Below are 26,243 nucleotides of genomic sequence, written 5' to 3' on the forward strand. Positions count from 1 at the left end.
ATTATTTTGTGTTTGCTATCCTGTAAAACCTGTATGTCGTTTTGTTTTTCTTCTGCAGTAGCAGTAAACAAGAAACATATGAATAAAATATCTAAAAAATGGAATTTTTTAGTGAGGAAGATAACGGAGAACAAGATTCACCGAAATTTCGATTGAGCGATATTCGGTTTTCTGTCATTAAAAAAAGACGCCTAGAATGGGACGCCCCTCCTGGACTTCGACTGTACGATTTCCTGAAGAAAAGAAAAGAAGCGAAACCCAGTAGCTCTTCACAGCGGCAGCATCTTGTAAGCAACTCTTTCCCCGGATTCACTTTTTGAATTTTCCAATTTAGTGCTCGTTCTATTTGACTATATGCCTCTTCATTTTGCTGTCAACCCGTCCCACCTTTAGTCAACCGCCCCACCCGGGTCCTCTCCCTTTTTTTGCCATTTTGCTCCCAAAAGATTCAGTTACTGAACATCTCAGTAATTCTTTAATCTGTGTGATAAATTGTGCAAAATAAATACTAAAAGGGTTAATTAAATTATATACGTTTTTTGGGGTTAGTTTTTATGTGGAATGATCGGCGAGATTCATTTATCTCTAACATAAATGTTTTCCTTAATTCTTAGCCTTAATATTTGTCAATTCGTTAACGAAGCTAATAAAGGTGTTATGAACCAAAAACAATACCATAAAGGTATTGATTTTTTGGCACTTAAGAAGTCAAGATTGTTCTGAGAGTGGTGTTGATTTGTTCCTCCTAAGCTACCCCTCTCGTTGGTACGCTCCTATCTCTAACAGGCCACTACCTATGTAATGTACTTTCTTATTTCTTTGTTTGTTTGTCTCTTTTTTCGTAGTCTTGGTTGCAGCAATAGCTGCAGCCTAATAAAAAGCGATCCACAGCCCATTGTAATTGAAAGTTTAAAATCGCATTTTGAAAAAAAAATTATGTGTGATTGAGGAGTGTAACTATTATATAGATGTAGCTTAGTAGTAAAATTTGTTGCGAAAGCAACTTTTTTTTTTATTTCGAAAATTGGCTTGACAATTCTCGGAGGTGTTGGGAATGAAAATGAAAAAGTGTAACATTGGACTCAGCATGGCTGAAAGCCCTATACCAGAGGTTTTGAGCCCTCCCATCTTAAAGACAAGGAGAATTACTTTTTTTTGCAGTAGCATCAGTGATGTGTCTGTTTTTTTGGTAGGCTACCTGGCTCTCGCAAGATTGTAGAAATATGTTTAACGAATCCTTTAAAAGCTGCTGCTAGTGAATAATTTTAGTCATTTGTAAGAAGAATAGCGTCCTAAAATATTACGGCTGTTTATTACGGCTAATATATTACGGCTTGCCTCAGTAAAGTGTCGTATTCTAGTATAGTGGCCCTAACATAGCCAATATTCTGAGAACTATTGAAAGGCTATTTATGTAATCCCCTAGTTTCATAGGCCATAATGGCGTATGGTGTGCTATTACTTCCTAAACATGGAAACAGTGCGTAAAAGATGAACTTCAATATAGAGACCATTTTCCAATGAAACTAACTGAGTACTGCAGAGTTGCACACCATTTATTCGGGTGTTGGCCAGTCGTCAATACTCTTTACCTTAGACTAAGGCGACCCCAATGCAAAAGGTATTGTAGAAAAGAAAAATTGGTTCCTCCCAACACGGTTCAAAAAAGGGCCAGAAAAGGGTCAAAACCTAACCAAAAGACAAATTGACTATTACAGTTAGCAAAATACCCACTATTCTATGGTATTTAAGACATTCTTTGTAACACAAGAGGGTTCTTAGGGAGGAGTTGCTTTACTTCTCTTAGTTATCCTCCACTTGGCTACGCCTCTCTGCCCTAACATCCCATTACCCATATGCGTTTTTTATTTCATTATCAAATTTTCCCATAAGTTTAATTATTCCATCATTTCAGCGGAGAAAGGAATACTTTCCTCCATTTTGGATGGAAAACCCTTCCGAAATTGTGCCACCTAATGAAATTGTTGATGTTATTCAATTTGCTAAGGTTCAAGATAGACCGGCTGAAACAACAGACTCGGGCCTAGTCCCTTTAGAAGAATACATATTCGAGGTGAGCATGTTTTTGGTAATTTCTCTTAAGTTGTCAAAAATTTGGTTGGGATGGTCTTCATTAAATCTCAAATAGTGCAGCATTATCATAGTCAACGCAGTAGTGTTGACTTAATTAAGTCAAATGGCCTCGTCATAAGTTATAGGTAAGATAAGTAGTTAAGTCACGGTGTCGTCATAAACTAAAGTTGATCGTAGAAAGCTGAGGGGGGGGGGCTCATTCAATTTGCAAAGCAATAGTTTTAATGTCGATGTGAACGACCCAAATCGGAGGCCAACCACCCTTTTGCCATGCCTTTTATATACTCATTTGATCAGGTGAAAGTTTCGAAATAGTTTTAGTCAGAACAGCCGAATGTAAAAAAAAAAAGTCCCGGGAAGCAACTTAATGCGCGTAGTACTTGGTTCAAGAGCCCGAAACATTCAAATTTAAAAACAAAGGCCTCATAGATAAATTTTAGCTGAAAGATGGGCATATTTTTACTTTATTGACGAAACGACTGTCCAAAGATCTCGGCCTAAATAACTGCAGGACTAGAAGCCATTTGCTTATGCTGCACACTCTCCCTCCCACTCCGAACCTCATTAGTGCAGACATATTTTGAAATATTTGATTCGTGCTTGTTCAGGGATAATTTAGAGAGCGGCCTCAAATGATTAGATAGCCCCTAAATGAAAACATGATGGGTAAGTATTTCACATGTTCCTATACTGCCAATACAGTAAGAACACATTTCGCTCGTAGTGTTAGACCATATATCTGAATCGCAGAATCAAAGGATTTTTGTCTTTGTAATTTGAGTAGCTGAAGAAGAGCTTCGGCCTCCTTGAATCCCGGTCTTCGTCGTAAAATAAGACCGTCTTAAGATCAGAAGAAACAGCAAGCACCAGTGTTTTGCGCATGGTGTTCAGTTTCCACCAGCGTTGGCATTTAAGTGTTTCTAATATCCTTAATTACAAGTGTGGGACTAAAATGCCAGTATGGGTCTCTTAAAGCATAACATAGCAAGTAGTCTATATTTATGTCCAGTATGACGCCCTTTTGTTAATTTTATTTCATATTTCCTAGCTAGACTATCAAAATTATAATTTTAGGCCGACAAAGGTCCCCAAGGCCAGGGAAGAATTTACTTGGTTCGACTGACAATACTCCATAGAAGGGCGACTGATGAATTTGTTGGAGAGCTTTATGTCGATAGAGATTATAAGGAGAATAATCCAAGCAATGGATCCCTATGCAGGTAATATCTCCTACGTTAATCACCTTTTTTATGTAAGATGAAATTTTGGTGCTTCAGATTAAAGGGGATTGTACATGTGTAGAGAGAATATAAAAGAATAGAATGTGTAGAAAAGAAAAGAATAGAAAAAAAAGAAAAGAATAGAATGTGAATTAAAGCTTGTGTCGTAGTTGTGAATTTTGGGTTTCTGGACTGATTCTCAAAACCGTGGAAGGAGGTCTCTAATTCTTTTTGTCATCATGTTACCTATCTGAGTCTGGGCCAAACTTGATCAGAAGTAGCAGTTAATGCTTTACTTATGGTTTCTGAGTCCCGGACCGGCTTAACCTCGGCAAGAGTAGAGGAGAATGGAGTCTAAATTTTCGTCATCAGGCCATCTTTCAGAAAGGATCGTTAGATCTCAGCCATATCTAGTGGGAAGTAAGGTCCAGTGTTCTAGTTCTGCCTTCTGTGGCGCCGAGCTGATCCATCCGCTGTGGGAGGTAGAGGAAGGAGGGTTTCTATATTCTTCTCGCCACATTTAACACACGACAAAGTCATATCCCAATGAAACGTGGTGGGAGGCAAGAGACATTGGTCTAGCTATGCCTTTTGGGGAACAGGACTTACTTGCAAAGTAAGGGTCATCCTTCAACTACAACTTCTGTGATAGCTCTTTTTAATGTTCAGAACTTTTCAGTTCAAACAGAAAATCAAAAAAATCTTTTGAAATGAAAAGTCGAGTTCAAATCAAATTATCTCTTCCCGCAGGTCCATGATTGCAAAAAGAGTAAATATGAGAGTGGAACAGAGACCCAGATTTAGCTATGTCATGGGGAAAAATAGTTTAAACTTACGGGAATAACAAGGAAACAAGCATATCCGAAACAAAACAGTGCAGAAAGGCCTCATCCCACTTTGGGGAAAATGTAACCGTTGGTTGTCTACCCGATAACGGTGTTTTTTTTTTATCTTCAAGTGTTTCGTTTAACTAAAGTGGCAATAACTATAACGAAAATGTTTATAATGATTATTTACTTAAATAATAATTAATCATTTATGTAATATAACTAATAACTATTTTTTTTTTTAAAGTCAAATTTCTCTACTTTCAATTTCCACAATCCTTTGATATTTTTTTTTAAGCTATCGCTTACGCACAGCAACGTCTCCTTGTTTTATGTACATTAAAAACCCCAGATTTTCCAGCAAAGCTCAATATATCTCTTCATAATTGCCGTGAATGTAAATGGTATAAATTTCCAAATAATAGGTGGTTTCCATTCACCCAATCAATTTTCACAGGTTTATAGAAGTAGTAATAAATGAAGATGATGGGTTTAGCTTGCGATGGAACTCGTTGCTTACATCGCCTATTTGAAAGGTTCATAGAAGATTATAGAAGATTCAATAACCACCTAAAAACCACGATACAAGACTAGCGGCAAATCAAATATTTGATTATACCTTGCGCCGCGAATTTAGGAATAAAAATATATAGAATAAAAAAGGTCTGCTTGATTTTGGAATGGCCAAAACTCTTTTCTACTTATGTAGTAATTTAGAGAACGTTGTTAACAGTGAAATGCTGACAGAGCACCCAGCTATTGGATCTAGCGATCTCGTTTGTCTTTTAACTTTTTTAAGAGAACAGGCTACAAGAAAAAAGCATATAGGAGAGATAATAGAGAGAAATAATTGGAGGTTTGTAAATTTTCCGTTGGGAAGCTATAGCTGATTATGCTTGAATAATTTAGAGAAATTAGAGCCCGGAATGTATGGTATATACTTAGAAATATAGCTTTCACTGAAAAATAAATGCTTCAATGCATTTTGGTCAAAGCACCAAAATTTATCCTTTGTTCACGGTAATAATCAAACAATTGATCAATAGGAAGAGATATACTCGGAAAAGGTACTTTAAAGTTCAAAGTTGAAAGGTTTCATCCCAGTTTAGAAAATAAAAAAAACAAGTTGTTTTAACTGAAAGTAAGGAGCGACATTAAAACTTAAAACGAACAGAAATTATTCCGTATATGAAAGGGGCTGTCCCCTCCTCAACGCCTTGCATTTTACGCTAGAGCTTTTATATTGTTTTAAAAAATAGAGTTGTGAGAAAGAGTCAAACTTTAGCGTAAAGAACGAGGCATTGAGGAGGGAACAGTCTCTTTCATTTAAGGAATAATTTCTGTTCGTTTTCAGTTTTAATGTCGCTCCTTACTTTCAGTTAAAAAAAAATGTTTTTTTAAATTTAATTTCTGAACATTTTTGAGTTAATGCAGATTTTGATTTTGCCTAACCTTACTTGAATAATTAAACGGAGTTTGCATATTAATTTTACTTCTTTTTGTTAAATGGCTGTCTCGAAGGTTGTTTAATTTTATTTAAGAACGTTTTTATTAGTAATAAATATACGTTAGCTTACTTACGAATTAACTTACGAAACGAAGTTCTGTATTCCATTTATTTTTAATACATATATTAGGGGGTTCGCCCCTTAGTCAATACCTCTCTCTTTACGATATAGTTCGAATTTTGTTCCAATTCTTTAAGAATGACCCCTTAATCACGAAGGCCGTTTAGTTAGAATAAATAGCTCTTATGAAAGTACTAAAAAAACTTCAGCGTAAAGAGCAAGGTATTGACAAGGGGTGAACCCTCTTATATACATAAAGTTTCTCTTCGTTTTAAGTTTTGATGGTGCTCCTTACTTTCAGTAGAAAAACTTGTTTTTTATTTAATTTCTGATCTTTTTTTTAAATAATGCTGGGAAATCCGGCGCCCCCTTCATAGCAATGCCCCAGCCCCCATGAAAACTTCTTCCATGTAAAGGTCATTCCATGTAACCACCGAGCCACCCACCCCCTCACTACCATAAAAAATCCCCCCTGAAAACGTCTGTATACTTCCCAATAACCAATACTAAATGTAAAAATTGAGCAAACTTCATTACTTTCAGTCCTTTCCCTGGGGCCTGTGGAGGATTAAGACATCCTCAAAGACATAGCTATTATATATTTCCAACCATGCTGAACAAAATGGATATCTCAAAATTTTGATCGGATGACTTTGGGGAAAAATGAGCGTGGGAGGGGGCCTCAGGCGCGTATCTTGCGAGAGCCAATTTTCTCAGGCGCGTAACTTTTGACGGGTAAGACTTGATGAAATTTATATATTTAAAATTAGCATAAAAATCTGATTCTTCTGATGTATCTATTGATATTAAAATTTCGTTTTTTAGAGTTTCGGTTACTATTGAGCCGGGTCGCTCCTTACTTACAGTTCGTTACCACGAACTGTTTGAAAGTCTCCGGTTTCTTCCTGCTATAAAACAGTATAGTTTTTGGCAAATTATGTAGCTCAAGTAGCAAATAAAGCCTTAGTAAATTCCCAAAAATTCTGGAGCTTTGAATATTCTCACATTAATATAAGAGGGGGTTGGAAAGCGGAATATAGATGGTGTGCCTGGCTATAGAAAGGATGTGGTATCCAAACAGGTAAGAACTAGGAAATCCAAAAATGACATTGTGTTATAGCAGCGTCCCCGTCTCTCTTTCTGTATGCTAGGATTAAGGAAGTATGGGGGGAGGACCATTATTTTTAGGCAAGGCTTACTAAAGTGGAACTAAAGTGGGCAATATCAGCAAGAGGAAATTTTCACCATTTGGTGGACAGAAAGTATCTGGAAAGGGCGAAGGCCCTTATTTTTGCCCAATATGTTGAGATAGGAAGAATGATTTAATTTTGTTTAATGGTCTGAGGGGAAAAAAATCCAGGGTGGAATACAAGAGAGAAGTGGGTGGGTATAATGTTAAATGATAGAAGTTTTTTGGGGATTAAGAAGTTTGGTAAGTTTGTGGGTACAAGTATTATACATTCTCTGTAATAAAAGGGACAATTTTCTGTAATTTTTTGATAATTTAATTTGGACTTGAGGGTGTGTTTTCTTTTATGATTTGTATACTGTTATATTTTTGTATTAACCATGGCCCATAAAAGCTTTTAGTATTAATTAATTTCATATCAGATTCTCACATTCCAAATGCATAAAGTGTTAGTTGGTTTAAACTACATAACTACCTAATATGGCAAGACTAACCTTAGTCTATCTAAAAATACCAAAACTAAATAGCCTAGAGTTGCCAATCTTTTAATAATTGGTCTACATAAGCATTCACAACCGGTCAGTTTGATAATGTCTCCCCCTTCCCAATCGAGGTAGAACCCTTAAGTCAATTTGCTGGAAGTTAATGTACCTATTTAGATGAAGATGTGTTTAAGAGACTAATGAAAATAAACCCAAATAAGGTCAGAGGTCCTGATGGGGTGTATCCTTGGTTATTCAAGGAAATCTACTCTAAAATTGTTTGTTTACAATCATAATCTACAGGAAATCTTTAACCTCCTGTACGGGTCCTAGTAATTGGCTAAGGGGATGTGTTACTCCAGTATTCACTTAGAATGACAAAGAGTGTGTAGATAATTATGGATCACATCAGCTAGGATGTTAAGTTACAGTACCGTATCATCCATTTAGGGGTAATGGATTGTCTTGAGAAGAACAAACTCCTCTGCTCTTCCTGAAATAATTCTAGATCAAATAGGCCAGTAAAGACTAGCCTAATTGATATTTCGTGTTGTGTCGAGCAGCAGCTTAATGGTCACAATAGCAATATCTCCCAGTAAGTAATTTTGTTCTTGAACATCAGAATTAAATTTTGAAGCTACAAGCTATGGGAATCGTCTAGAAAAATCGATCCTGGAATCAGGGTAGTGCATAGGGGGGATGAGGCCTTCCCCTCGAAATTATAAATTTTCTTGTATTTCTGGGCACTTTCTATTCTAATTATCAAATGAAGTCTATTTTATTATTGATCCCCTTGCTGGATTTTTTTTTCTATTGGTACCCTTCCCCCCTGAAAAAAATTCCGGCGCACGTGCCTGGCTGGATTACTTCTACCGACAGACCGGAAGCTGGTTGTTCCCGTTTTTAATGATTATGGGAAACAGGTCTTGTCCCACAAAGCAAATATGCTCAGTATTGTTCCCTAAGGAACCATACTTGAGCCCGTATTATCCAAATGATTTGTTAATAATGTCCCCTTTTGTGAAGACGAAAATTGCTCCTTACTCAGACGACTCGAAGCTGGCTGGACTTCATTGTTCCCTAGAAAAATACACAGCCCTTAAAAAACGATCTTACCCCAAAATCAAGCCATGTTAAATTTTGGAGGCTCGAATTTAATCCCAATAAATATATTCTATTGAATGTACTAAGTTATGAGTCAACCAGGTGCATTGACCCTAAACTTTATTTTAATTTTTTTACTATGTGTTATAACGCTATAGTCTTAAAAATGTAAAAATTCATTTAATTGATTTTGCTTGTAATGTGGTATGCATCTACTCTGGGTTGTAGTGACTTGAACAGTTTTCAGTCAAGGTAAGACTTATTCGTAGTAGCGATAGCTAAAGAAAACGGTAGATCTTGACTGTTCCTCAAATTCTTGCCGTCTTACACTATTTTTTTTTTTTTTTTTTTGATAAAAAATTGTGTCGCTAAAAGATAAAAGAAGAAAGACCGAAACTTCTGTTCAGCGTATTTTAATGCGCTCTGTTTTCATTTCTTATGGTAAGTGCAGTCACGCTGAAAAAGCTTAAAGCTACTTTTTAATCAGACTTATAAACTGGATTTGTTGCACTAATTTGCGGAGTTTCGGTCTTATCTTTGTCTACTAGCGAAACTACTGTTGCAGTTCGTTTATCAGCATGAACAGTGTTATTTCATTGATAGGTCTTTTGTTCAAAAATACAAAACCTTGTACAAATAAGCATGATTATATTTGTAGGTTCCCACTTGGCCCACGTGGTATGGTGAATAAATATATACACCAATTCACGGAGATATTCACGGAAGAGGGGCGTAAATCTGTCAAAATCACACACAATATGCCTAATCAGCCACCTCGTGTCATGTGCACTTTTGCAATGAAGGAGCAGAAGTTAAAGCAAGAGCAGGCCCTACAGCAACAACAACAGCAAGCTGCACAGCCAACAGTAGACCCTGTGCAGGCAGTATTGCCTGCAGCAAATACTATGCAAGAAACTGTACAAAGCGTAAACACAGTGCCTCCTCCAAATGTCACGGTACTTTTATTTACCTATTTTCTTTTGTCTGTGTTTTCTTTGCATTTATGGATCCACGTATTCAGCTTCTTAATTGTGGAAGATAATGCTCTTATATTAGGGCTTTGGTTTTTTAAATTTGACTAAGGGCCCTTAAAAATACATATTATTTTCAGTTTTTGCATTATTCTTAGCTGAGTGCTCCATATGTGTTTTGTTTTGTTTCCTCTTTCACATGGATTTATTTTTGGTTGTCTTTTATTTAGTATTGGTCTTGCATTTACTTATCGTTTCTGATGCGTGTACACATTGTTTAGTTTACCAAAGTACTGTTATTACCGAAAATTATTTTGACTTGCGATGGAGTATTTTATTTCAACTCTTCTGATTATGAAAAAATCAGTCAGTTGTTGACACTTACACGTCTGATCAGTGAAAGAAAATCATTTTTCTTTACTAAAACTTAGACAAGAAAATCTCTTTTATCGTCTCCTGAGCAATTTTGCTTTCCCCTTGTACAGGGTATGTGCGCAGCTATTATCGTTTAATTTGTTTACATCTTTCTAGGCTATTTTCCTTTGTTCCTATTCTTTGCAATTTTAATTCTACAAGTCTGAAACTCCATTTCAAACGAACAAATCTAAGGATAATCTTGATTCAGTGCTTGGATCCATATTTTGAAAATCTTTCTCATAAGTTATTTGTCCCAGAATTAACTTTTTAGTTTTTTTTCTTTTTTTGGCGGCAATGCATGTAGAGAAGGGAGTCTAGAGAAAATCCATGTAGGAACAATATATGGTTGTCATCGTCCATTTTCGCATCTGTTTTCGAGTGTTTTTTTTGGGGGGGGGGGGGTGTTATGATAACGTAATTGTTTTCTAAATATCTTTTTTCCGCTGCAAAAAGTAACCACACTGTCTTAGATGGAGATGGTCCTGCAATAGCCGTAGATAGAGAAGAAACTTTATTGCTGTCCACTGGGTGTACTTATTTGTTAACTCGGGTAACAGTATGGGTGAAAATATTCAAACACTCTTGTTTGCTTCACTACTTTGGAGATGAATAATTACAAATACGGACTTTTAGAAAACCCTAGGAGCTAAAGCAATTATCAAATTCCTTAGAGTGGGCTTGATGTGCTAAATAGTTCTTTTCATACAACGACTTGACTGAAAAAAGTGTCGAACTATCAGATAGTATAGGGCTGTCGGAAGGACAGGCATTTCTTAGACAATCTTCAAAACTATGAAAAGCATCGAAAAGATCGTTTAATAGGTTTGCTGTTCGGCATGACAAGTTGACATCTACCGAGACACAGTGCTGTTGGTATGTTGCCTCAAAAAAGTTAACCAGTTGACGACCACCAACAAGCTGGCAATGTTTGGTTCGAAAATCAGTGCGAAATCAACTGATCAGGAATGGTGAAATCGTCATAGGGGGCTCTAAGGAAGCAAAGGCAAGCAGAAAGAAGTTCCCTTTGTTGAGGCTTGGCAAGAAAACAGGAAAATGATTAAAGGAAGTAACGAAAAATGTCTCAAGACTCCCGGAGAAGAAGGCTTCTCAAAAAGAAGACTTCTAAGAAGTTAGAGTTAGCGCTGGTTTGGTTCGAAAATCAGTGTGAAATCCACTGACCGGGAATGGTGAAATTGTCATCATTGCACATATTGCCTTTTGGTCATATGATCTTTCACTTTTAGAATTCTCGGAAAGTTCCAAATTAGAACCCAAATAAAATTTTGAGATACGCTATTCTGACAAAGTACATGCACTTAACGTATTTTGATTTAGTTCAAATTTCCCCTCAATATTGTAAATGGGGTAATGGGGTAGTAGGCGTGGTAGCAGTAGTAGTGGTGGTAATTGTAGTAGCAGTGGTAGCATGCAAATATTGCCTTTTTGATCATCTCTCTTGTCATTTCCTGAAAGTTCCAAATTAATCTACCCAGTCATTCCTGAGTTACACTCTTTGACAATCCATATATACATAACATGTTTTGATTTAGTTCAACGCTCCCCTCAACATTATCTGAAAAGCTCACCTGAATGCCCTTCGTCTTTTTAGAAAGTAAAGTTCAAACATGCATATTTTTCTCAATAACATAATATGTATTATATTGTATACAGTATAATACTATGTGTAACATATAGTATAATATTACACGTAATATTGTATTATATGTAAACAATGAATGAATTGTCTAACTTACAGCACTTGTCCTGAGGACTGTGTTGAGGTTGACATCCCCAAAGACATAGTTACTGGAGCTATCAACAATGCTGACCAAAATAGCTTCCTTAAAATTCTGATTGGATGTGTTTTGGGGAATGATAGGCATTTGGGGGAGGGACTGGTAACCCTCCCTTCACATTTGACTTAAAAAGGGCAATAGAACTTCAAACTTCCTATCAAATGAGCCCCAACCGATCCGAAGTTTATGCGACCACCCCTTCCATAAAAACCGTATATGCCCCGGGGCGTAACTTTCAACCCTTGCCCCTGGGCTATAGGGGGCTATGTCCACTCTGAAGGCAGTGTTATATGCTCTTTGGACTATTGTGAACAAAATGGCTATCTCAGTATTTCGATCAAATGCGTTTGGGAAAAGGAGGATTTCAGGGAGGGGGGGGGGGGCTAGTTTCCCTCCATCATGTTTGACTCTTAAAAGGGAACTAGAACTATACGTGTCCAATCAAAAAAGCTTCCTCTAAATTCCATACGACACCCCTTTCATGAAAACCTTGTATGTCCCGGGGCATAACTTACAACCCTTGCCCCTGGGCTATGTTTGGTTGTGTCCTCCCTGAAGGCATTGTTACATGCTTTTTGAACTTTTGTGAACAAAATGGCTATCGAAAAATTTCCAATGCGTTTGGGGAAAGGGGGGTCACAGGCAGGGGAGCTCGTTGCCTTCCGTCAGTTTTGACTCATAAAAGGTAACTAGACCTTTAAGTTTCCAATCAAATGAGCCTCCTCTAAAGTTCACTCAGTCACCCCTTAAATAAAAACATTATATGCACCCGGGGAATAACTTACAACCCTTGACCCCAGACTCTGGTTGGTTGTGTCAACCCCAAAAGCCTTGTTATGTGATCTTGGGAGTGTTTTTGAACAAATGGCTTTCTCAAAATTTCTATCGGATGCGTTTGGGAAAAATAGGACGTGAGAGGGGGGGGGGGTCTAGTTGCCCTCCGATCACTTTGACTCCTAAAAAGGACATAAGAACTTCTGATTTCCAATCTAATGACCCCCCTCCGAAGTTTACACGACCACTCTTTCCATAAAAAAATTATATGCTCCCGGGGCATAACTTACAACCCTTTCCCCGACGGCTGTGGGGGGTTGTCATCCTCAAAAACATAATTACTAGACCTTTCGACTACGTCGAACAAAATGGTTATCTCAAAATTTTGATTGGATGTGTTTGGGGAGATGACGGGTGATAGGGGAAAAGATAGGCGACTATTATTTCAATAGTCAAAATCATTTTGACTATTAAAAAGGGCACTAAAATTGATTTCCAATCAAATGAGCCCCTTTTATGACTGACATTCCATCTACTGTATATAATTTGGGTTTGTTGGCAATTTTAAACAATACGAAGTTTTGTACAAATAGAACTGAATAAATGTTCAATTTTTTTCCTAAGCCTAATGAGGGTTTCAAACATCCCATAGTTTTTCATTAGTGTATGCATGGAGAGGGGGGGGGGGTCTGACAACCCCCAATGCCTTCTGAAGACCAGAACATAATTTGCAGTTTACTGAAAATAAAATACAATTTAAATATTTTTACTTTTTTTACTTTAATAAATAAAAAACTATTAAAAATTTAAGGAATAAATATCAGTATATGGTAAACTGACAATCCCCGGTCATTTGTTGTTCTCTTTTCAGTAAAGTACAGATTATGTTCTGGCCTTGAGAAGGCAGGGGGGTTGTCAGCCCTACTCATGTTAATTTTTGCTTGTTTTGAGTTTGACTCTGTTATTTGTGATAATTTCTGTTCGTTTTGGGTTGTATTTATTTTTTTATGGTGATATGTTGTAGTTTTACGCTTGGAAGATTATTTGACTTTATCTGTGCTCATTTTTGGTTTAATGGAGCTCTTAACTTTTCTCTGAAAACTTGTTTTTTTGTGGAAAAGGTTTGTAGATTAGTTTCTAAAAAAAACATCTATCGAGGTGAATATATTATACTAAGCACCAGAGAATAGTTGTCATGGCCTGGAATACCACCCATTACCTCATGGGAGAGGAAGCCCGCTTTATATTTAATTCAATTTTTTGTTTCAAAAATATTAAGTTTTTGTCTCAGCCAAGTGTTGTTTGAAAAGGTGTTTGCCGGCTCTTGTCTAGCAAAATCCCTGCGTCATTGGCTTATGAAGTGAGCGTCGCACAGCAACGTCTCCTTGTTTTATGTACATTGCAAACCCCAGATTTTCCAGCAAAGCTCAGTATATCTCTTCATAATTGCCGTGAATGTAAATGGTATAAATTTCCAAATAATAGGTGGTTTCCATTCACCCAATCAATTTCCACAGGTTTATAGAAGTAGTAATAAATGAAGATGATGGGTTTAGCTTGCGATGGAACTCGTTGCTTACATCGCCTATTTGAAAGGTTCATAGAAGATTATAGAAGATTCAATAACCACCTAAAAACCACGATACAAGACTAGCGGCAAATCAAATATTTGATTATACCTTGTGCCGCGAATTTAGGAATAAAAATATATAGAATAAAAAAGGTCTGCTTGATTTTGGAATGGCCAAAACTCTTTTCTACTTATGTAGTAATTTAGAGAACGTTGTTAACAGTGAAATGCTGACAGAGCACCCAGCTATTGGATCTAGCGATCTCGTTTGTCTTTTAACTTTTTTAAGAGAACAGGCTACAAGAAAAAAGCATATAGGAGAGATAATAGAGAGAAATAATTGGAGGTTTGTAAATTTTCAGTTGGGAAGCTATAGCTGATTATGCTTGAATAATTTAGAGAAACTAGAGCCCGGAATGTATGGTATATACTTAGAAATATAGCTTTCACTGAAAAATAAATGCTTCAATGCATTTTGGTCAAAGCACCAAAATTTATCCTTTGTTCACGGTAATAATCAAACAATTGATCAATAGGAAAAGACATACTCGGAAAAGGTACTTTAAAGTTCAAAGTTGAAAGGTTTCATCCCAGTTTAGAAAATAAAAAAAACAAGTTGTTTTAACTGAAAGTAAGGAGCGACATTAAAACTTAAAACGAACAGAAATTATTCCGTATATGAAAGGGGCTGTCCCCTCCTCAACGCCTTGCATTTTACGCTAGAGCTTTTATATTGTTTTAAAAAATAGAGTTGTGAGAAAGAGTCAAACTTTAGCGTAAAGAGCGATGCGTTGAGGAGGGGACAGTCCCTTTCATTTACGGAATAATTTCTGTTCGTTTTAAGTTTTAATGTCGCTCCTTACTTTCAGTTTAAAAAAACTTGTTTTTTTAATTTACTTTCTGAACGTTTTTGAATTAATGCAGGTTTTGATTTTGGCTCACCGTACATGAATAATTAAACGAAATTTGTATATTAATTTTCCTTTTTTTGGTTAAATGGCTTTCACGAAAGTTGTTTAATTTTATTTACGAACGTTTTTATTAGTAATAAATATACGTAATTCGTTTTTGAAGCTTGAAAACCTGGCCGAAGAGACAGAAGTAAATTATACTAGTTTTCCATTTTTTTTTCCTGTTCCCTATCCAAATTTGTATTCTGAAATTAAGCTAAATTAGTATCTTTTCAATAGGCGCAAAATCCCAATTTGAACACTGAAAAGACTAGCCTAGTCTAGGCTACTTTAGTAGGATAATCTGTTATTTTGACTTCTGCAAAACATTGGTAAATAGGCTAGGGTATAGAGTTAACTTTTATTTAAATTTAAATATTGAAAAACCAGATGGTTTCCTAGATTGTAGTCAGCCAATCTCAAGTGGTCTAATCCTAACTATCAGCCAGTCACAACTAATTACACCTATACGCAGAATGTCCCATGGTACATTTTTACCTAATATTGACTTACAAATAAAGTAAAGTAACTTACGAATTAACTTACGTAACGAAATTCTGTATTCATATGTTTTTAATACATATATTAGGGGGTTCGCCCCCTAGTCAATACCTCGCTCTTTACGCTAAAGTTCAAATTTTGTTCCAATTCTTTAAGAATGACCCCTTAATCACAAAGGCCGTTAAATAGAATAAATAGCTCTTATGAAAGTACTGAAAGAAAATTTAGCGTAAAGAGCGAGGTATTGACAAGGGGTGAACCCACTCATATACATAAAGTTTCTCTTCGTTTTAAGTTTTGATGGTGCTCCTTACTTTCAGTAGAAAAACTTGTTTTTTATTTAATTTCTGATCATTTTTTTTAAATAATGCTGGGAAATCCGGCGCCCCCTTCATAGCAATGCCCCTTCCCCCATGAAAACTTCGTCCATGTAACCACCGAGCCACCCACCCCCTCACTACCATAAAAAATCCCCCCTGAAAACGTCTGTATACTTCCCATAATAACCAATACTACATGTAAAAATTGAGCAAACTTCATAACTTGCAGCCCTTCCCCCGGGGCCGGTGGAGGATTAAATCATCCTCAAAGACATAGCTATTATATTTTTCGACGATGCTGAACAAAATGGCTGTCTCAAAATTTTGATCAGGTGACTTTGGGAAAAAATGAGCGGGGGAGGGGGCCTCAGGCGCGTATCTTGCGAGAGCCAATTTTCTCAGGCGCGTAACTTTTGACGGGTAAGACTTGATGAAATTTATATATTTAAAATTAGCATAAAAATCTGATTCTTCTGATGTATCTATTGATATTAAAATTTCGTTTTTTAGAGTTTCGGTTACTATTGAGCCGGGCTACTCCTTACTTACAGTTCGTTACCAAAAACTGTTTGAAAGTCTCCGGTTTCTTCCTGCTATAAAACAGTATAGTTTTTGGCAAATTATGTAGCTCAAGTAGCAAATAAAGCCTTAGTAAATTCCCAAAAATTCTGGAGCTTTGACTATTCTCACATTAATATAAGAGGGGGTTGGAAAGCGGAATATAGATGATGTGCCTGGCTATAGAAAGGATGTGGTATCCAAACAGGTAAGGATTATTTTAGAGAATTAGGAAATCCAAAAATGACATTGTGATATAGCAGCGTCCCCGTCTCTCTTTCTGTATGCTAGGATTAAGGCCATGACTACTATTCTCCGGTGCTTAGTATAATATATTCACCTCGATAGATGTTTTTTTTAGAAACTAATCTACAAACTTTTTCCACAAAAAACAAGTTTTCAGAGAAAAGTTAAGTGCTCCATTGAACCAAAAATGAGCATACAGTCATTGGCTTATGAAGTGAGCGTTACCCTCTTTTTTTTATTCTCTGCTGCTTAAATTGCTTATCATGCAATATTTTTTCTAGTCCTGTTTTTTTTTCTTGGCAACTGATGAATACTACAGTTGCAGCATCTTGAAAAAGAAGTGAATAATCATCAGATGAATTTTACCATCCTTCTAAATGTAATAAATAAATGAAACATGTATGGTATTATGGAGATTCTTATACATAATGTATTTTTGCCCTTTGTCATTAGCTTTTAGGTGATGTTTTGTACGGACTCAGCCTTACCCTTGTTTTCTAATCTCTTTGTAGCGGTGATCAAGCCGAGGCGGGAATTTCTTAGGTATTTTTAAATTTAGCTGACGAAATAGAACTTAAATATTCTATAAAAATGCTCAAATATTTTTACTACTTTGAAATTTCATTTTGAAGGCCGTTTTTCTGCGCGTGATTAAAAAGATTTTTTTTTCTAATGAATTAAGTAGTTTTAGAATTCTCCCGTATGTTATACTTAGATTAGGCCTGGAAGGGGAAACTTTCCTAGCCAGTCTTTCGTAATATAGTTAACCTTTTCAAACCTGAACATAGCAAATTTCACTTGGGTACAACAAAGGCAGCTGTAACCATATGGTCACGTCAGAAACTTCGGGTGAATAAGTCTACGTTCCAGAGAGCACTTTGGGCTACTTTTGGTGGAAGAGAGTAAAGCAGATACGATCCTTAATGATACAGAGGCGAACTTCATACTTTCAAGTGTCATTCTTCACGCACTTTTCGTAGTGGCACTTCCCTTTGGCTGCCGTTTCAGGGTAGTGTCCAACTTAGTAAAACTGATGAATTCACTCTGAAACTGTCCCATCTCTGGCATTCATCAAGTGGCTCAAAACAGCAATAAAAAAGGTCAAATGTACCGATTGTAGTCATACCGCTTTACAACGGATTCCTGACTGTGTCTCTCAGCTCTTCAGTTGAGAGGTCCATCTATACAACCCCTCCCTGTTTCAACATTTCGCTGTCCGAGCTGAGGACAGCTCCTCTCAGCCTGTTGCTTCTAATTGTTCAGCATGATTTAATTCCATATTCATCTCTTAGCTTCTCGATGAGCTCGATGGAGGTATAGAAGTTGTCACGAAGTACTTTATAGTTCAGTAACTTGGGGATGTTTTGTACCAGACGCAGTACAGCATCTGCATCTTGCCCCATTGGACTAGTGACACACAACAGTTCCTTTCCCAGTGTAAATCTTGTTGTCGTATACTACGCCACTTATGCCCGTACAAGTGAACATCTTTACTCCCCACGATGGGGTTTGTCTTTCAAGCACTGTTTGAACCCGATTCTTCCTTTGAAAGAGATGATCTGCTCATCCACGCTTTGGATTTCTTTCTTGCAAGATCAACTTGAGTTTTCCCTAGATGCATCATACAAGGGTCATATTTTGTGCAGTTTATCATGTTCAGGATGCTCAGTTGGTTTGGCGAGCGTACAGTCGCTAATGTGGAAGTTTGTGCTTAGATGCATAAAGGTGTCTCGACTGATTTGGATCAGCTACTGGGGAATACCTGATTGCCTTTTTCCAGTACATTCGCAGTGCGAGAAGCTTAACAATACCCATGAGAAGCCGAACTCCGAGATATCTTTACATCTCAGTAAAGGAAACCTTCAGTTGTACGAGCTTTTTCTTGAAAGCGTTCAAGTTGGTTTGGTCCACTAAGTTGGTAGTCATTGGTTCAGTTATAAACTCGCGAAACAAGTTGATCGGAAGGTCAGTATCGGTGTTCTGTGGCTCAGTTCCCATCCAAGGTCTGTCTCTTTGTACCATTCCAGTCTTCCATCATCGGTACTCTTTCGTCTTCTGCTTTTTTACCGCAGGTTGTTTTTCTCCACAAGGTACTGAATCATCAGATTCACAATCAGCTTCAGCAAGTTCTAAATCGAAAATCTGCAGCTGAGAGAGGGGTAGATCTTCCATTGGATCGACAGATTGTTCTTTATCGAATGTAGACGAACTAGCAGCAGCTTCTTGAAGCACAGAGTGTTCAGAAATTTTGCTTGACTGTGGTGCTCACGACGGGTCGTCGTCCCATCAAATGACATTTCCAAGTCAGAAAGGTCATCGGGTAGGAATGAGAGCACATTTGCTGCTTTTTTGCTTTCATTTTTTCTACAACTCTTCCTGAACTCTTGCGAAAAAATCTTTTCCTCTGACGGCCTAGAATGTGAAGACATTTGCGTGCCAAGTTCCATCTTTTCATCACCTAGAACCTTGCCCTACACTTGCCGTTCCACCTGTTATTCGAGATTTACTTTATTATTATTTCACGCTAGATGTCGGCTAAAGAATATCAGCGCAGTCCAACGCCTCTGAGAAACACGAGCACAAAAAGTAGTCTGATTAGTGAGATACGACATGGTGTGTGTTACAGACTGTTTAAGAACAATCAAAGGGGTGGCAAACATATTTAAAATGAACCTTAACCATTAGATTGCGTACGGTCTGAAAGGGTCAAAAGACACGAATAAGTATAGCATCAGCGGGGTGAAGATTTTGGTGATTATGTGGCGCTAAGGTTTTTCTTAACATTTTGATCACAATCTTTAAGATAGCAGGTGGTTTTTAAGTTATAGAAGAACGTAAGTCAAATAATGTTTGCTTAAAATGATGTTTTAATCCATAATTTTAAATTTTGATATAAGGTTTAGTCGATTTTATAAAGTTTGTTTTTAGCTAAAGGACTTGTTTCCGTTTTTTTCTAATTCCAGTTTCTTTTCTTTCTTTTTTTCTTGTAATAGCGCTCAGTCTGAAATGCAATCCAAGAAATAACTGTTTGGGTCGAAAATCTACTTTTTACCCTGAATTGAATTACTCTAGGTAACACAAGCGAGTGAAATTCCCTCTATTGCCTCAACACAGCAGCCGCGAATGGGTCAACCTTTAACACGTCAAGCTCTTATTGAGAATCTTAAATCTGGACAGTTGACGCCTCCGATTTCTGCACTTTTGACGTCATTGATTAACTCTGGACAGCTGCAGCGAACACCTTCAGGTAAGGGTGTAGTATCGTTTGAGATATAAATCTTTTTATTTTCGATCAGTGATTTGAGACTGGGCTACAAAAGGCTTCTATTTGAAGAAAAGTGCGCAATCCAGAAGGGGATACTCATTTTCTCTCCCTGTCATTTTTGGCAAATGATTGTTGGCTCAATCATGGCTTCATATATCTCTGCAAAAACTCCCGAATCCTTAAAATAGGGCACCTTACGCACGTACTGGTTTTTCATTAGTTCATTTCAGATACGGTGATAAAGTGTACTCCTCAAAGCCATGGGGTGTCTAAATAGTCACTATCCAAAACTGATGGACTTGTGTAACTTACAAACAAAAATTGAAGACGTAAAATTTGAGCGAATATAGTCTTTATTTATGGTATCCTATGAAGCTGCAGTTGCCAACAAGAAATGTTGGCAAAGCTTATAGCTGCAGTTTGAGGAAAAGCTTATAGTCATCGATTTTCAGATTGTCATTTTATCTCAAGGCAAAAAGTAGCATCTGAGATACATTAGATTTTTGACAAGTCTTGCTTTGTTGCTTGTTTTTAGCTTTCTAAAGAATTGTTGAAGTATCTAAAATATTCCTTCTAAAAAATTTACAGACATATATTAGAATATCCGATGCCCCCATCCATTTTATTTTTATTTCAATTGTTTTTTACGTTTAGGGCAAAAACTGTGTTGTTTAGGAGAAATATTATGGAAAATAGACAAAAAGGTTATACTTTTATCTTCAACAATTACCTATCACAATCATAAAGCTAAATTTAGAAACTGAGATAAAAATGAGTTGCATTTGTTTTATTTATCTCTTTATTTTCGTTTTCTTTGTATTGAGCCGAAGATAACGTCCAAATGCCCCATTATTGACATTTTTTTACGCCTTTTTAGAACTTCCTTATCATTTTCAGATTAACCCAGCCCTATCTATACTATAACCTAAAAAATAATTTAAAAACAAAGAGTCTACCTGTTTTCAGAGAATTTCTAGTAGGATTCAAGAACCGCAGACATTTAATTGAATCCTCTAGTGCGTTGAAATTAAATTCGATTTAAGCTCGTTTTTAATGTTTCCTTATCTGCTGGATAACACTTCCTTGTTGGTGATTGTAGTGCTAAGTTCCTGTTAGTGCCACATTCATTGCCAAAGAATATGCGAAGTTGTGTGCACAAAATTCAACTTGGTGCTATGATGACTTTTCAGTTTGCTTCTATTAGTTTTCTTCTATTAGTAGTCTATACCGAAAATTCGCTTCTATTCAGTTTTCTTTCTTTTTTTCCTGTCCAGTGTTTATCCAACCAGATTTCTCAAATAAAATCTATTTTTGGTTAAGAGAAATTTCAATTTGGAAGATTATTTCCAAGCGGGAATGAGTTGTGAAGACTTAAGAGGAGCAATTTCTATTCGGCATAATTTCTTTGATACTCTGTTGACAATAGGAGACACATGGGGAGTTACGGCATTAAAAATGACCCTTGTCAGTTTCTTATGCGTGGAAAGGAACAAGATCATATCTATTGGTGAGCATTTATAAGGAGTTAGGGGATTTGAGGAGGGAGGTGTTTTCAACATATTTGGAGGGTTGGATTTAAAGTGGAAATTTCGAAGGTTTTGCAAGGTTGGGTAAGTTTGTCCAAGTGGGCATGAAACATGATGAAATATTTTGGCAAATTTTGAGTAGATAAGGTTAGTGGTGTTTTAATCATTTATTACATGTGTAAGTTTTTTTTCCCATAACCTGATGTGGCCTATGTTGCAGTAAATATTTAGCTATTAAATATTTATGTAGTCTTCGTCGAAGAATATTAATTAACTATACAAAATAAGCAATATTCTCAATGTCTTAAAATTACCATATCCCATTTTTATTATTTTATTTTGCTATCTTTATTCAAATACAAAGGTGATACCTTATAACAGCTGTTTAATCGATCTTAGGTGGACTTGCAATTGCTAAACCAGGTGGACAGTCTACCAGTGGTGGAGAAGAAGGAGTCAGGATTGTTCTTCCTCAAAGCGTGCAGATTCAGAATCAACAAGTGCCTGGCGTTCAACAGCCAAGCGGTGGAACTGTGGCTGCACCCATTCGTGGCATTGTTCCACGTGCCACAAGACCGGCAAACTTGGCTTCGTTGCTTGCAACAAGAAACGCCTCTCTAACTGGTAAGTATTAAAATGTCCTCATTGGTAGTTGTTCTAGAGAAACTGTAGAGATTATCTATTTTAATTTGAGTTTAATTTCAGAAGGATGTCCAATAAAATTTTACGAAAGATTTTATTAGCGTCATTAGTTCAACACTAGCAAAAGTCCAGAATTCAAATTATAATTTTAAAATTTGTATATAATTATTTTTTTTAAATAATTATTTGATTAAAAAAATCGGAAACACTGTAACATATCCGAGGCGTTTTTTTTCTATGGCTCAGGCTTGAATATTGTTTAATTTTTTGTCATCTTCGGAATTTTATTCTCAAACTTTCAAAATATGCAACGGTAACGTAGATCTTTTTTCTTTTTTTTTTAGCAAGAAGCAAGCAAGTACATATCATTTTTGTATGTATTTTGCTTTAAATTTTCTCTAAAGGATCAAAAGTTCTTTTATTTAGCATGATAAAAAAAAGTTGCCTATGGCATTGCCTAATTTTATTACTCGGACTTGCAAATACCCGACCTTATGGAAGGTTTGTAACCCTAATACCAGAAAAAGTTCTTCTAATGATTTAACAGGTGTCTGCCCTATAACAATGACTTCATGTTTTATTAGTATATGAGCGAATTCTCTATGTAAGGCTAAAAACTTCTCCCTTTTGTGGATGATGCCAAATTTTGAAACCTCCCTCGCTCCTCTATATCGCATTGCCTTGTGAGTCTCCTTGATAAAACTCTAAAAGGACTTGATTTACCGGGAACATGGTTGAACCTCATTGCAGTTGATTTGCGCAAACCATTTGACCTGATTAGACGTAGTATCCATCTGAAGAAACTATTCGATGAATTCGATGTTCAACCTTTTTCGATAAGAATTGTTACTAGCTTCCACACTAATAAGAAGCAAAAAATAATTAAAATGGCAAAATTGTTGATGCCCTAGAGATTAACTGTGCCGTGCTACAAAGTACTGTTTTTGCGCTAGTTTTGTTTATTGTTATAGTAAACAAATTGGCAGTAGAATATTCAGAGTGGGTAAAATACGTGGATGATCTATCCTTGCTAGAGAAACTCTTTAGAGATTCAAGGATGGGACAAAAAATCGATTATTATTCAAGGAGGGGGCATGACTAGAAACATTTGTTGAGAAAGATAATGCAGCGACTATGTCTGTATCGATAAATCTGTTATATTAAGTTTCTGCTTTCTGAATCATAATGTTAATTTCTGCCCACGTCTTTTGGCCTCCCAAAAGGTTGATGAAATAAAACTACTAGGGGTTTATGTAACTCCTGACCATCGATGGGAAACAAGTGGATACAGCCATTGAAAGTTCTTTCAAGGTACGGGATCCTTTCCCCACAACTGTTCCATATCTACACAACTTCTATCCATTCCTCCCTTGAGTATTATTTTCCACACTATTACTCCCTTGAATAAGCCTGGTAGTCTCACTTGTTGGAGAGAATCAGTTTAGAGCCTTAGTGATTGCATCTTAAGAGTCTAGAGCTCCTGATTTGGTGTTATCTAGGGACATTAAGCTTGGAACCTGGTCTGAGTGCCTTCAAAATGTCTGCCGAAACTTTAAGTTATCCCTTTTGAGCTGTCCGATTCACCGAAATATCTTTCCCCCTCTTCATCATTCCCTCAGACTGAGACTCCCTCGCCAAGTGGAAACACCTATTCTCAAACTCCTGCTAATTGGGCCGCGACATGCGAAATATAAACAAAGTTTCTTTCTCGCTTTGTACTCGTAATTCTCAAGTATGAGATTTATGGACGTAACTTTTATGAATTTAATATTGAATTGACTGAATAGGTCGTTTGCTTTGTTTGTCGTTTCGCTCTTTGTATATCGGGTGATACGAAAAAAAGAAATAAGTTTCGGGGGGTTACCAATTTTTTTCGTTTTTTCAAATAAAATCTATTCGATTATTAATTACTGAGATAACATATATAAAAACAGTGTTCAAATACCTCTGAAATGAATGTCTTGAAGAGTGTGTCGAGAAGTTGTTTTTTGAAAAATTTTAGCATGTAGTGTATGTACTTTTTAATAACGGTAAAGAGTGAGATTGAACGAGCAGAACAACTTAGTGTACGACAGAGCCCCCTGATGATATTAGTATTTTTGCCTCCTTTCACCATGACAATTTTATAAGAAACATGCCTTAAACGGAGAAAATACGGATCTTTGCCCCCAAAAATGTGTTTGAAGTTTTTTTTGTATACAACCGTGGGTGAAAATATTCTGTTTTGTGTTTTACTTGGGATGCTTATTCGTTTTGTTTTAGTTTATTGTTACATTTTGATTAAAATACTGAATTTCTTGTTTGTCTTTCTTAATAGCGCCTGTTTTGTTCAGATTCTCAAATAACAACCTTTCCAGATTCTATGCGGGGCCATCGCTCTGTAAGCCCTGGAAGTCCCAGGCTGACTGGTGCCACATCACCGAGGCCCATTGTAGCCCATAGCCCTATGGTTCGAACTCCTGCAACCCCACGGCCAGAAGATGTAGTACTCGCTATTGATCCACCAGTATCATCAGATGTAAGTTCTTGTATAGTCAGTATCACTTAAGAAGTTTCTTGGAACCTTGTTAATCTGCTTGTTATTTTCAAGCAAGAGGAAATAACTTGCGATACATATTGCAGAAATGGGAAGGCGTCATAACATCTAACCGTTAGGAGTAGTACAAAATTCGTCATAACATCGACAAAAAAATCCGTCAGAACCACTAACCGTCCTAACATATAAAATTTTAAAACTTTAGTTTTTTGGGGCTTAGGGGGGAAAGGTACCTAGGTTAGGTTAGGTTACGTATTTAATATATGCTCTGATTTACGCCCACCCCCCTGATGTGCAAATATATAGCCGAAATTTGTTTCTAAGCTATTATATACTTATTACTATTATATAAACTTATAAAAAAATTTTAGATGTTATGATGTTTAGTATTTGTGGCGGTTAGTCGAAATGGTAGCACCCCGCAGAAAGTAGGGCTTTGGTATCCTTTGTCTAGTTGTGAAAAACTTCTCTTTTTTGGCAGGCTATTGTCAAAACTTTTGTTTGCTATTTTCAGGAACTTTCAGGAAGCTATTTTCAGGAAGTCTGCATATCGTTTGACCTCGGTAACTAGCGCCTGTGGCGTGCTAGCTCTGTCTCAAGGACAATCCTAGATGTTTCAGCGCTAAAAAGTGGAGAGGGTTTAAGTCTTAGGATCATTGTAATCTCAAAAAAAAGTACGGATAGCTTTCATCGTGGTCCGGGTGTCTGAAGTCCAGTCAGATCTTCAATCCTGTATATTTCCGCAAAACCTTCAATAACTATTCTTAATTCCCAAACGGAGTAGTATACCCATTTAGAGCTAGTGTAAACTGAGCCAAACTTATTTAGAAGCACGAACAAACATAATTTTTAGTCTTTATACATGCATATTGAAATTGCCATTTATACTGCTTTTCAAAGTTTTCGTCGACGCACCAAAAAGAGGTGTGGTGTCCATATTTTACAAAGTGAGAAATGGAAAAAGAAATTTTTTCCGCTAATTTCAGTACCGGGCATAACTCATTTCTTTAGACTTGGGAGGCATTTGTGTTGGCTAAATAGTGCGCAGCACTGAAATTGTTTTTTTTTTTTTGGCAAACATTAAATTGACCAATACTCTTCGCTAAAGGCCCACTCACAATAAGATTGTGCTAATACTTGGATTTAGCGAGCACTAATTTGAGCCAATCAGAAATTGCCGCAGAAATTTTCTATCAGTTAGAAGATTCTATTTAAAATCTGGTTTGATCAAATTGGCTCTAGCTAAGTCGTGGTATTAACGAAATCTCATTGTGGATGGGACTTTAGTCTAATAAAAAAAAACTTGTAGCTTGCTTAAAAAATAAGAGATGCATGTCATTTCATTGCATAGCTAAAACATGTTAGTGTGTGCTCTGTCCTTTTTTAATTGCTTAATTGTGCTGGAAGGCAAATGAAATGCACATCAATTATTGATCCTAACTTAAGCGACGGCAAGTTTGATATTAAGAAACAAGGAAAAACAATTTTAAAAGATGATAAACTTTTTAACAAACGACTGTTTGAGATTTAGAATATTTTGGACCAGAGATTGCTATATTCTCTTTTTTTTTTTCTTTTTTTAAAGCTCTACATTCTCGCTACATTCTGTGATAAATCAAATATTTAAAGGGTTATGAAAAAAAAAATTATTTCAAAGTCCATTACTGGTCTGATGGATAATAAAAAT

The 26,243-nt window shown here is 36.5% G+C and overlaps 1 protein-coding gene across 2 annotated transcripts in view; it reads left to right on the forward strand.

Moving 5' to 3' along the window:
- Positions 1-26,243, forward strand: part of Spt20 (transcription factor Spt20 homolog) — a 70,384-nt gene that overhangs the window by 32,699 nt on the left and 11,442 nt on the right. For both annotated transcript variants that reach the window (XM_089087509.1, XM_089087510.1), the window contains exons 5-11: positions 113-287; positions 1,916-2,074; positions 3,169-3,314; positions 9,143-9,440; positions 19,660-19,834; positions 21,778-22,002; positions 24,378-24,538. In XM_089087509.1, the coding sequence (XP_088943635.1) occupies positions 113-287; positions 1,916-2,074; positions 3,169-3,314; positions 9,143-9,440; positions 19,660-19,834; positions 21,778-22,002; positions 24,378-24,538 (1,339 nt within the window). The remainder of the gene's footprint in view (positions 1-112; positions 288-1,915; positions 2,075-3,168; positions 3,315-9,142; positions 9,441-19,659; positions 19,835-21,777; positions 22,003-24,377; positions 24,539-26,243) is intronic.

Source organism: Artemia sp. Qi Xiang Cuo, chromosome 4 (assembly GCF_049724085.1).
Source record: "Artemia sp. Qi Xiang Cuo chromosome 4, ASM4972408v1, whole genome shotgun sequence".
NCBI lineage: Eukaryota > Metazoa > Arthropoda > Branchiopoda > Anostraca > Artemiidae > Artemia > Artemia sp. Qi Xiang Cuo.